The sequence below is a fragment of the Lynx rufus genome, unplaced genomic scaffold, assembly GCF_022079265.1.
Source record: "Lynx rufus isolate CCGP_SWC_20201006 ecotype Redwood Valley unplaced genomic scaffold, mLynRuf1.p SCAF_13, whole genome shotgun sequence".
Taxonomy (NCBI): Eukaryota; Metazoa; Chordata; class Mammalia; order Carnivora; family Felidae; genus Lynx; species Lynx rufus.
Window position 1 is genome coordinate 31,586,604 of NW_025814827.1, and position 12,041 is coordinate 31,598,644.

At 40.6% G+C, this 12,041-nt stretch overlaps 2 protein-coding genes across 11 annotated transcripts in view; both read right to left on the reverse strand.

The window, feature by feature from the left end:
- The window catches only part of CCNDBP1 (cyclin D1 binding protein 1), a 39,218-nt gene extending 29,522 nt beyond the window's left edge, over window positions 1-9,696 (reverse strand). For 2 of the 8 annotated variants that reach the window (XR_006961299.1, XM_047075219.1), the window contains exons 1-11: window positions 9,508-9,694; window positions 9,272-9,331; window positions 8,900-8,979; window positions 6,252-6,333; window positions 5,412-5,508; window positions 5,159-5,232; window positions 4,287-4,363; window positions 3,687-3,967; window positions 2,571-2,631; window positions 1,313-1,359; window positions 1,002-1,112 (exon numbers count right to left, since the gene is read on the reverse strand). Coding sequence is in view for 6 of the 8 variants with exons in the window: in XM_047075219.1 (XP_046931175.1) it covers window positions 1,002-1,112; window positions 1,313-1,359; window positions 2,571-2,631; window positions 3,687-3,967; window positions 4,287-4,363; window positions 5,159-5,232; window positions 5,412-5,508; window positions 6,252-6,333; window positions 8,900-8,979; window positions 9,272-9,331; window positions 9,508-9,616 (1,079 nt within the window). In the remaining 2 variants the exon portion in view is untranslated. Of the gene's footprint in view, window positions 1-470; window positions 558-636; window positions 1,113-1,312; window positions 1,360-2,570; window positions 2,632-3,686; window positions 3,968-4,286; window positions 4,364-5,158; window positions 5,233-5,411; window positions 5,509-6,251; window positions 6,334-8,899; window positions 8,980-9,271; window positions 9,332-9,507 lie in introns of those variants that run through there. The other 6 variants (XM_047075216.1, XM_047075218.1, XM_047075217.1 and 3 more) reach the window with 6 other exon arrangements.
- A 149-nt stretch (window positions 9,697-9,845) lies between these two features.
- Window positions 9,846-12,041, reverse strand: part of TMEM62 (transmembrane protein 62) — a 33,875-nt gene continuing 31,679 nt past the window's right edge. For all 3 annotated transcript variants that reach the window (XM_047075212.1, XM_047075214.1, XM_047075213.1), the window contains one exon: window positions 9,846-10,711. In XM_047075212.1, coding sequence (XP_046931168.1) covers window positions 10,385-10,711 — 327 coding nt within the window. In that variant the 3' untranslated portion in view covers window positions 9,846-10,384. The remainder of the gene's footprint in view (window positions 10,712-12,041) is intronic.

Below are 12,041 nucleotides of genomic sequence, written 5' to 3' on the forward strand. Positions count from 1 at the left end.
CAGAAGGGCAGACGGGGTAAGTTACATCTATGTAAGGCAAAGAACTGGCATTAGAGGTTGTGGAGACCTATAGCACATGCACAAGGCCCAAGTCAGGTCACCAGAATACACATCACTACAGGTGACGTACACCTTGCTTCCCAGCATGTGATCGTCCAGACCAATGCAAAAATATAATGAAGGTTGTGCAAAAGGACTAACTGAAAGCCCCTTAAAATTATATAAACTCTCTTATATATTTAAAAATTTTTGATTTATAAAAATGTTGTATATACATTTGGAGACACATGTAACATATAACCAAACAATAATACAAGTACTTATAAGAAAACTAAATCTGTTCAATAAGGTGGACAAACCTAACAAATGAGCTCAATACCAAAAATAATTTTGGAGACTGGGATGGAATAATATTCAGAAGGACTTAATGATAAGAATAATAATATTATATAACACAATGAAGTACTCACAGGGGTTTTGAAGTCATCTTCTCTAAAGAAGTAAAGCCAAGCATTTTTGTTCTAAGTACATTTCTGATCAGAATCAGACCGTTAGACCTATAAACCCAAATGAAAGCGATGTGCTAGTCTCAACCCACTGTATTTCTGACAGAAAGAAACTTTGAAAGGTTACTTATTGAATTACCAGCAGGTCAACATTTTATTAAGACCATCAATACGTATAACAATGAATTAACACACTTTATTGCAAATAGGGAATAAGGCAGCTTCTGCAGGAATCTCTGAAACGCGATTCAGAAATGCAAACTCATGCAATTATCTTTTGTATCTAGCACAGAAAAATATATCAGACTTATGTAGTATATAAATAACTGCCAGTCTGGCCTAACCAACAATCTTTGGTAGTAGCGTCTCTTGACAAGGATGGATAGGAACTCCATTTTGACCCAGAAAGCATTCTAGCCCCATTTTAAAAGCAGACATCAGAGGCTACCTGTGATATAAGGAGAATGGAGAGTGCAAATGAGCCTGAAAACTCACAGTTCAAGTTCATTCTGAGTGAGTTCCTTGATTCTGTTCATGCAATGATCAACGGCATTAATGAGTAAAGGGATCCAACTATCTTCTGGCTGTGGGGTCACATGACTCGCTCTGAAAATGGAATGGGGAGAAAGAGAAGTTAAATTTATACTGTCAAGGGAAAACCTACCCTCAAAAGGAGCACAACTCAAGTGGAAAGAAAACATCACACCCATGTTCTTCCACTTCTTAAAATGGGGCTTTGGGAGCTGAGAATGATTGGATAGGTTTATTCTCAAAAAAGTTATTTGGGGAGAAGTCCTCATACTCACTTAGTAATTTCAAGTGCCTTCTTTAAGACAGATACAAGTTTTGCAGACTAGAAAAGAAACAGAGAAGTTACTCACCCTGAGCCCTACTATAAAAAGGAAAGGAAAGCCAAGATATATTAAGACTCAAGTAATAAAAAAACAGAAAAAAAAAAAAAAAAAACTTGAAGGAAAGTGCAAAAACAAAAATTCTTGTTACATTACGATGGTAGAATTATAGAATTCTTTTCTATTTAGCAAAATCTTATTAATATTGCTACTTTAACATTTTATAAATTTTAAAAATTTGTTAATACTTTTAAATTTTTAAAAAATGAAAAAAGTAAGAATATAACCTGAATTTGTCCCAACTGCTGAGAGCTTTGAATATATAGCAGGAACAGCTGAAGTTCCTTTTTAAAAAAATTCTATGTACAGAATTTTAAGCATACCGATAACAAGATAACATGAGGATATATATATGCCACCAATATATAGTACATCTTTTAATTTTTTTTTTATTTGGGGTAATTGACAAGGCATATTGCTAACGATGTTTATTTCTTGGGAAGTCAATTTTTAAAAAGTGAATGTGAAAAAAGAAGTTAATGCCCAAAAGGATCCTATTCTACTTTAAGGTATATGCACACTGTGAAGATACATTTGATGAATTTAATTTCCACTATCTAATTTATCAAATATTTTTAGGATTGAAAATTCTGAATATAAGATATAAGCCATTTGGTAGTTTTATTTCTTTTTCCAGTAACTGTAGAGATAATCTGAGTCTCTAAAAATAATAGAATTCTCTCTAGCACAGGACTCAGGACACGAAAGAATACAATAAAATCAGATTTTTATAAAGAACTTGACCTTTTGTAGTTAAATCACCCACTGTGTTTATATTAGAACAGAGTATGTTTCTGGAACACTTGGTTTTGCCTACACCAGAAATCAGATATTTACAACTTCAGGTTGAGAAGATCCTAAAGTACTGCGGTAAATCAAACTTTCTTTTTCAAAGTAGCATTTTCTAAGGTCTTTGGGTTTTTCTAAGTGACTGCCCAAGAGGTTATGGAAGAGAATAGTACCAGAACTCATGGCTATTATAATTCAATAAATATTTATCAGGCAGAAATACATGTAAGAACTGTGACCTTATTGTTGTACTGGCATTCTAGTGTAACAAATAAATATGTTTCCTATAGCTTAAAGGAAATATTAGTAATTAGGGAAATTCTACCACTTAGGTCAGTAGCTATTCCCTCAAGTTGGTACTTACATTGATTCTCACAGTCAAGTGGCACATAGGTGGGTATATACTCAGAGCCAAATCATCCACACTAAGGACAGAAAGCAAAAAAAAACCATTAACAAAAAGAGGAACAAAGCTGAACTGGGTGGTTTTCAGTACACAATTAAGGCGTGAGAGAATGTGAGAAATGTCCCAAAAATGCCTATTAATTCCTTAAATTGAACAACCAAAATCAATTCAACTGATATGTACTAAATATCTACTTACCCCATTTCCCTAGGAAGCTGGGGGAAAAAACTCCCTTGGCCTATATGATAGGACATGATTAATTCAGTTAAAAATGGGAGGATGTGAAACCATCAATTTAATAACTGTGGAGTTCATCCATGGATGTCACTCAATAGGGCATGACTTTACCCAAGTGATGCAATTTAGTACCACTAATAATGGGACAAACTAACATTATGCCCCTGCCCAATATGATACAATGAGAAGCACAAAATACTCAAATATGTGATCTCCTTGCCAAAAAAATATTTAACTTGAATATAATCTATAATCATACAAAAGACAATCACATGAATCCAGATTTTTGGATATTCTGTGAGACAACTGACCTAGATTCTTGGATAGGGACTGTTATAGTTGCAAGAGACTACAACCAAACCAGACTACTGCAAGAGATGACAACCAAATGCACTGTGACACTATGACAGACCCCTTGATAAAAAAAAAAAAAAAAAAAAGGCTTTAAAATACATTTTAGAGACAAATGGGGACATTTGAATAGTAACTATTTTCTATTCAATGTTATATTTTGCAGATATAATAATAATGTCTGTTCTTAGAGATACGTGCTGAAGTATTTAGGGGTGAAATGTCACTGATGTCTGCAACTTACTCTCAAATGGTTCAGGAGAAAAATGGCACATCTAATCCATTGAGAAATAAACCAATATTGAAAAAAATGTGAGCAGGTGAACATAGATGAAGGACACATGGATGTTCAACGCAATACTTTTATCAACTTTCCTGTAGGTCGAAAATGTTCAAAATAAAAAACTGGGGGAAAAGCTTAAGGTGACTACACAAGCTGAGGTCACATGCTGCTGCTCACATGTTTCAAGTGGGGATTCCGCTTACCTAGGGCTGATCTCATCAGAGATATCCACAATGTCGTCCAGTTGGGCCACCTGATCCTTCTTCCCATTCTCTGCCACTGAGATCCGGATTTTCTTCAGGCAGGCTTTTGATGCTCTCACCAGTGCAAGGCATGGGATTATGAGCTCTTGATCCTCCTCTGACCAATATAAGTCCCGATTGTTTGGATACCCCAACCCATCATCCTCTTCATCACCGTGGTTATCAGAGTTGTCCTCAGTGTCATTCAGGAGGCCACAGTATGGGTCACATTCTTCCACGGCCTAAGACATGCCATGATATATTTGAATGCCAAAAAAACCCCAAAAAACAAAAAACCAAGGCTTTTACACTTTCAGCATCATGTCTGAGTTATCCCCAAACCTCAGCCAGCTACTTCACTAATGGCTACAGAGTTCAAGCACCCTGTTCTCACTCCCCTTGCCCAGCAGTAGACAGAGGGGAGTGGTACTAAATCACACACTGGTGTGGGTAGGAGATGGGAGTTGAAAGCCAGGAGTGAAGATGGGACTTACTGAGTTAATGCTCAGGACATTTCCTTTCTTTATAGTTTCATCTATGATCATGGAGTTGTCCCCTCACCTGCTCCATTTCCTCATGCGCATCCTTCACAAAATCCACATTCTTCGTCAGCATTGAAAGGGCTGCAGCTTTGTTATCTATGAGTGAAAAATCAGAAGCACTAGAATTAGAAGAGAAACCCAACAATTCTGTGAAGTCTGCAAATGGCAACCAATGGTGTTCCCATTTGAGAAGAGTGCCAAGGATAGTCAACAAGAGCAGTGGTTTAATAAAATTTTTCTCATATTCAGCCTCTGGGTAACCAGAGGAGTTAAAAAGCTTTTCATCATTCACCACTAGAAGAAATAAAATGATAACATGATGTTCCTCTTCCTGGTCCTCTTGACAAACACTGCTTTTGGCCCAGCTGGCACTACCTCATAGGGGCTTCAGTGTGTCCCATAATACTGCTCCTGGGGCAGGACCAGGAGAACAAATCACATTTGTTCAACAAGACACGGCCACAGAAAGAGGGCTAAAAACGTATGAGAACTAGGTCGCCTGGGTGGTTTAGTTGGTTAAGTGTCCGGCTTTAGCTCAGGTCATGATCTCATGGTTTGTGGGTTTGAGCCCCATGTCAGGCTCTGTGCTGACAGCTCAGAACCTGGAGCCTGCTTCAGATTCTGTGTCTCCATATCTCTCTGCTCCTTCCCTGCTCACACTGTCTCTTTTTGTCGCAAAAATAAACATTAAAAAAAATTTTTTTAAGTATAAGAGCTAAAAAGACTGGCAAAAAATGTTAATACCTATTTTTTGATGTTACTGATAAACTATATGCATTCCACTAAGTTGTAAGTTAAAATATGCACATGCTACAAAACTACAAACTAGATATGAGAGAACTATCTGCTTTGGCCAGCAGAGTCAAAAGCCCATTTCCCACTCTCACCCACCTCTTGGTATCTGAGGAACCTGCTGGCATGCAGTCCAGACACTGTTGTAGGAAATAAGGTCATTGTTCTCTGAGCTGGGGAAAGGAATCAATAAGGATATATCAATAACCAATGTTCCTCTCTCCTAAAAAAGAATGATCTTGCTCGACATCATTTTCAGCTATTAGTAACTTTGCTGTTGAAATGAGTTTTTTTTCCGCTCCCTGAAGCAAGGAACCCCATTAACTGATAAACCCAATTGTAGCATCACTACCTCTGAGATGGAGTCATGAAAAGCGCATCCATAAGTTGAGCCATGCCATCTACGATGTCCAGAGTGGTGCTTCGTACCAGCTTTCTCAGAGTGATTCCTGTAGCCAAACCCAAAGACTAAGCAGCCTGGTCTCCTTTCTGGAAGTCACCATCTGCTTTCTTGAGAGTTTAAGCCCTTCAAAACTTAAAGTAATGTGAGTACCAACACAAAACTCAGGTCTTATGTATTTCCCCATGTCTTTTTCTTGCTCCTCCCACCATTTCTGAGTAGTGCTCTCCTAAAGAGATCTGGAACAAAATACTTCCATGACAGCATGTATCCATTCGTTAAGGTCAATGGTCCCTTGGCAACTGTGGCTGAAACACTTGAAGTTTAAACTACCTCTGAGTAACCCTAAAGATCCATGAGACATGCATTCATTTATAATTTTGGCATGGTTATAATCAAGGCATTACCCTACAGGCAGGGCTGGAGGTCACTTAACTTGTAAAGGAGTTCAGAAACAGCGTGTGATGTCATATGGGTGGAGGAGACCGGGGAGGCCCCTATAGATCCAGCATCTATAGTGGTTATAATGGGTTAGAGGGGGAGGAGCCAGTGAAAACTAAAAACCTTTGAGTCAGGCAAAGCAGGGAAGATGGTAACACAGCATCCCTATCTTAGCATAAAGCATTATTTATGGAGGTCACTGATATTATATTATCTTTGAGGGCATTTTATGTGAGCAAGTTACACTACATGCTCAAATTGAAGAAAAGGTAATAGTCTCAGGACAGAAGCTGTCATATTAGCAAAGATCTGCTCTATAAATCAAACATTTATGTGTATACAGTGGCTTACCCTGATTCTTGGGAAGTGAATAATATACTGCAATCATTGCCTTGATGGCAGCATGGACTTGTTCACAGAACCTCTGTGTTTCCTATGAGGCAATGGATCAATTTCAGAATGAAAAAAAAGAAATGGATTAGATTCATCAGTCCATTTGCTGTAGAAGAGAGCAGACATCTGTACAGCATCATCTATAAACATTTTCTGTAGTCCTATTCTGAGTTAGGCCTTGAACTATTCTCAGCACATAGCAGAGAGGAATTAGCTGGCCCCGTGACTGAGCTGACAACTCAATAAAACATTAAGGAACATCAGGAAAAACTTATTCCTAATATTCTACATCCCAAGATACTCATGATCTGCTGTGAAGTATTCACCATATCTTGGACCAGGAGTTGGCAACTACGGCCCACGGGCCAAATTAGGCCCACTGACAGTTTTTAGAAATAAAGTGTTACTGGCACACAGCCACACTCATTTACATATTATCTATAACTGTGTTCACATTACAAGGGCAGAGTTAGGTAGCTGGCCTGCAAAGCCTAAAATATTTACTGTTTGGCTTTTTACAGAAAAATCTGCCAACCCTGTCTTAGACCATTAACCAGGTGTCTGATCTCTCTCTCTCTCTCTCTCACACACACACACCTAAAAGAAATTAGCATGGACTCTACAAGGTCGACTATTTTCCTTCTAAGCAGTCACTGGCTTTCTCCTGTCTTCCTTGTCCTCATTTTTCCGCTAAATTCTAAGCCAGTGCTACATAAAATGTGGTCCACTGATTGGGGCCAGTCCATGAATTGTTATCAGTCTGGGATGGTGGGTAAGTACAATGTGTGAGAATAAGTGTTTAAAGCTTTATATTCATCCTCTGGGTAACCAGAGGCAATTGACATTGCTTCAACATCCAAACACATAAAAAACAAAGCCATACTTCTGTAGGACTAACATGTTAAGATCCTAAGGAAGCAATCATGATTCAAACACACATAATTCAAACAAAACCAAATTCTAACTTTTTAACTGTAAGTGAAACCAATGTCGGAGGCATGTACAGAAAAATAGTTCATGCTGCCTCCTCATGGTATCCTATCAACTGTGAATATTAGCAGCGAATCCCAAATATATTTGAAAGAAGAGACAACAGGTAAGGTAATAGTCATACTCCCCTTGAAATAAATACTGACTTCCTTGCACAAAGCTTTTAAAATGCTCTCAAATAATTCATTTCTTATTTTCTCATCATAGATCTCTAGGGTATTTAGGGGGAGAGTTTATCATTGTAGGTGCAGCAAAGCAATATTTTTTCATTTCGAAACATCTGGATATATAGACTGAAAGAAAATGAAACTATTATGAAAAACAAATAAGGTAATGAATATGCCATTTTAAAATAACCTGATTCCCAAATTAAGTATACCTCATTCTAGAAAAACTGGCAATAAAGCACACCTGGTTATAACACCATGTTTATTTTCATCAGTTTTATAATAAGGGGTTATTAAAAATGCATAAATTCTTGCTCCAGAAATTCCACTTCTGGGATTTTTTTTTTTTTTTGCTGATATACATGCATACACAAAGATTGTATTAGGCAATTTACCACAGCATTGTTTATAATAGTTACAAGTCTAAGCTGGAAACAGCTTAGATGTTCACATAAAGTACCAGTGAAATAAATTATGGTTATACCAACTCTACTGAATACTATGCAGCATTACAAAGAACTGAGCAACTTTATATGTGCTGCTAAGAATCAATGTGAAGGGCACCCGGGTAGCTCAGTCAGTTAAGCGTCCAACTTCCGACCACGGCGTGATCTCACGCTTTGTGAGTTTGAGCCTGCATCAGACGCTGTGCTGATAGCCCAGGGTCTGGAGCTTGCTTTGGAGTCTGTGTTTCTCTCTTTCTTTCTGTCCCTCCCCAGGTTGTGCGCTCTCTCTCTCTCTCTCTCAAAAATCAATAAATAAACATTAAAAAAAATCAATTTGCAGGCCATGTTAATTTTTTTAAAGGAAGGTCCAGAAAAGTGTGTATGGTATCCTAACATTTGTGTAAAAAGAAGCAGGCGTATACATGTAAGTGTGTACATGCATCAAATACATATGGAACAATACAAAAGGAACCGGGGAGGGGGGATATAAACTTTTTAGCACACTTAACTTTGACATCTTCTGAATTTATACTGTTAATATGTTATTGATTAAATATAAAAAGTAATTCAATATAAAAAGAGTATTGTGTAGTATAACAGAAAAGGTGTAGTTTAGACATCAGACCCTAATTTAAATCCTAGCTCCACTGCTTATTTACCTGAGCCTATAAGCCTGCTTACTCAGCTGTCAGATGGGAATCATGGATGTGAAAACACCTAGCAAACAGCAAGTGCTTAAAAAATATATATATATATCAGAAAGGAAATAACCAGGATGAACTTCGGATTGAACCAATATCTATTTAGAAGATCTGCCTAGTCCAGGTAAGGAAGGCACTTGGCAATTTGGTCTTCACAACAATCCTGTGAGGTGAGAACTGCCATCTTATTTAACAGGTGTGGAAAATAAATCCCCTGGCTTGAGTGGAAAAGGTGGAAAGAAAATGATTGGATTCCTAATGAATAACGAGGCAGCACAAAAATTCCAAAAAGTAAGGCCCACCTGTGGAGAGGGCAGTGGAAGATGAGAAAAAACTTCGGTCAGAGTCGTAGCTTCCCTTGACACGTTCACAGCTGCCTCATCTGTGGGATGACAGAGGAGGCTGGAGCCAATATGTTAGTGCCAAAAAGATAAGCCTGCAGCTGCAGCTGGGACTTTGCGGATGATGCGTTTCCTCTCAACCCTTATCGGCTGAGAAGCCTCAAAAATACCTCCCCAAATCTATGTTTTATATTCCAACTTCCGAAGTGCTCAGGATGAGGAAGGTGAGGTATCCCCACCGAGAGGATGCGGCAGGGCAAAAGCGGGAGGGAAAAAGGGCTAGGACACAGGAAGGGATGAAAAATCCAAGTCCCCAACAGGAGAGGCACTCACTGAGTCTCCTCCAAAACGTCTCAGGATTAAACTCCTTGGTGGTCTCCAGGGCTTCGCCGACTAGTGGGTGTGGCACGCGGGCCCGGCGAGGGGCAAAAGGAAGAGCAGAGATAAGCGACGCCACTCCCGACCCCCACCTTCTCCGCCCGAGTTCCCGCCCCCGCCGGCGCCACAGTCGGCCTGTTCCCTAACCAAGCCCGCCCCTGCCGTCGCCCGTCCCAAGGGCATCAGCTCACCCCGCACTCCAGGTATCAGCAACCGCAGCTCCTCTGCCAAGTGCCGGATCTGCTCCAAAGGCGGAGCTAGGGTGGGGACCGCCGCTGTAGGCGCGGCTGCGTTCGCCATCTCAGAAGATTGCCTGGAACTTCCAAACAAACGCGGCCACGGAAGCTGCCGAGCCGCTCTGCTGTGGGCGTTCTACTTCCGGGAGTCACGGACCCGGGTTCGTTTCCGGCAACAACCAACCCACCCCCGCCCCCAGAGGCCGGGTCACACCTGTGCTCCTCCCCCAAGGCCCGGCCACGCCTCCTCCCGCCCAGAGGCCGGGCCACACACACACAAAACTCAGTCGGAGTTATTACCCATCATTCATTTATTTGATTAGATTGAAAAAAGAAAAAAAAAAAAAAACACCTAAAGAAGCAGAGAGCCCATAACCTCGAGGGAAAAGAAGACTGGGAGCTAGTACCTCAAGGGTAGTCAGGGTAGGGCCCAAGTTCACACTGGTTCCCTGCCCCTAAAGTGGTACCCTTCACAGCTGCAGAGTTCCACACACTGTGCTAGGTACTTTACGTGAAGTACCCGTAAAAAATACAGTGGGCTTCTGATACAACCATTCACACACCCAGCCCCTGCCCTGTGGATCTCCTGATTAGGACTTTCTCTTCACAAAAGTAAATCAACTCTTTGCCTTCTTGGAGAAGGAAGGAATCATGGCATTATTTAGAGATTTTTCTGTAGTCCATTCTGCAGGAATCAGTAGTGGGTAATCCTCCCCAACTCCCAGGTGTCCAAGGTGCAGCAACTCCCTAGAGCCTGCCCACCAACACTGGCCTTCCACCTGCTGCTGGGCCAGGGGCCTGGGCTACAGAGGCAGATGGTGAGGCATGGCCTTTAGGAGCTTAAGTGGCTTTTTAACTGCACTATGAAGGTTCCAAGCTTGGTAGAGTTCAGTGTCCACACACAACGAATGATAACAGGTGTTAACAGTGTCAACCAGGTCCGCAAAGGGGAGAAGAAAAAAGCTAGAGTGCCATATGTCATATGAAGAAAATAGCAGGAATAGATCTGCCAGATGTACAGCAGTAACATAAGTAGGTGAATAGGTATAACCTTCAAGTATTTGCCTTGATGGAGATGGGACCGAAAGTTGTGACCAAAGCACCGCTGCAACAAGCTCCAACACAGGTAAACCATCAAGGGGATGTTAAAAAATGCCAGCTGGAAAGAGAAGCAGAACAGGGTATTATCTTATTAGCAAGACCTTAGGGGGCCAGGTCTCATTAACACATTATTGGTGGCTCCTAACAATATGTTGCTCTCTTTCTTGGGGGTTGATTCTCTGATTGTTTATGCTTCAATCACAGTTGCTTATAACACTCAGCAAGAGGTGACTTATAGTTAGTTGTACATTTGCCTGTATCCTTTTGTTCATCTTAAAAGTAGGTATCATTTATGTTGAAGCCCTCAGTAATGTTTAAGCTGGAAATGAACTGAGTATATGTACATACGTACACACACTCCTTTTTAGCAGAGTGAGGGGGGACATAGGCATCACTATTTTTTTTAATCTCTTATTATTCTTTTTAAAAAATTTTTTTTACATTTATTTATTTTTGAGAGACAGAGTGAGACAAAGTGAGAGTGGGGGGAGGGGCAGAGAGCGGGAGACACAGAATCCGAAGCAGGCTCCAGGCTCTGAGCTGTGGGCAAGAGCCTGACATGAGGCTCGAACCCACAAACCATGAGATCATGACCTGAGCCTAAGTCGGACACTTAACAGATTGAGCCACCCAGGAGCCCTATTCTTTTTTTTTTTTTAAAGTAAACTCTACACCACACATGGTGCTCAAACTCATGACCCCAAGATCAAGAGTTGCATGCTCCACCACCTGAGCCAGTCAGGTTCCCCCATTATCTCTGTATTTTAAAAGTTTATTTATTTATTTGGGGTGGCGGGGGGAGGAGAAGAGGGGATGAGTGGGGAGGGGCAAAGAGCAAGGGAGCGAAAGAATCCCAGGCAGGCTCTGTGCTGTCAGCTCAGAGCCCAACACAGATCTCAATCTCATGAAGAGTGAGATCATGACCTGAGCTGAAATCAAGAGTTGGATGCTTAAGCAACTGAGCCACCCAGGCGCCCCATGTATTTTTAATTGAAGTAGCTGAATACTGGAATGCGAATCAGAAGATTTAAGTTATAATTCAAATTTAGCTGCCGTGTGATTCATTCATTCATTCACCAAATAATTACTGTGCTCCCAATACATGGCAGGCACTGTGATAGGCTCTAGGCTGAGGACACAGTGGTGAACAACTTAGAAAGGATGCATCATAGAGCTTACACTCTAACAGAGAGAGAGAGAGAGAGAGAGACCAAAAAAATAATCATTATAGATTGTGATAAATTCAATGAAGGAAATAACTGGGTCACAAGAGGGTAACTGAGAGATGGGTTTGCCGAGGCCTGAAGAACAGGAATGACTCAGGGGAATGAAGTGCATTCCAGGCAGAAGACACAAATGTAAACCCCTGAGGTGGGAGAGGTCTTAGC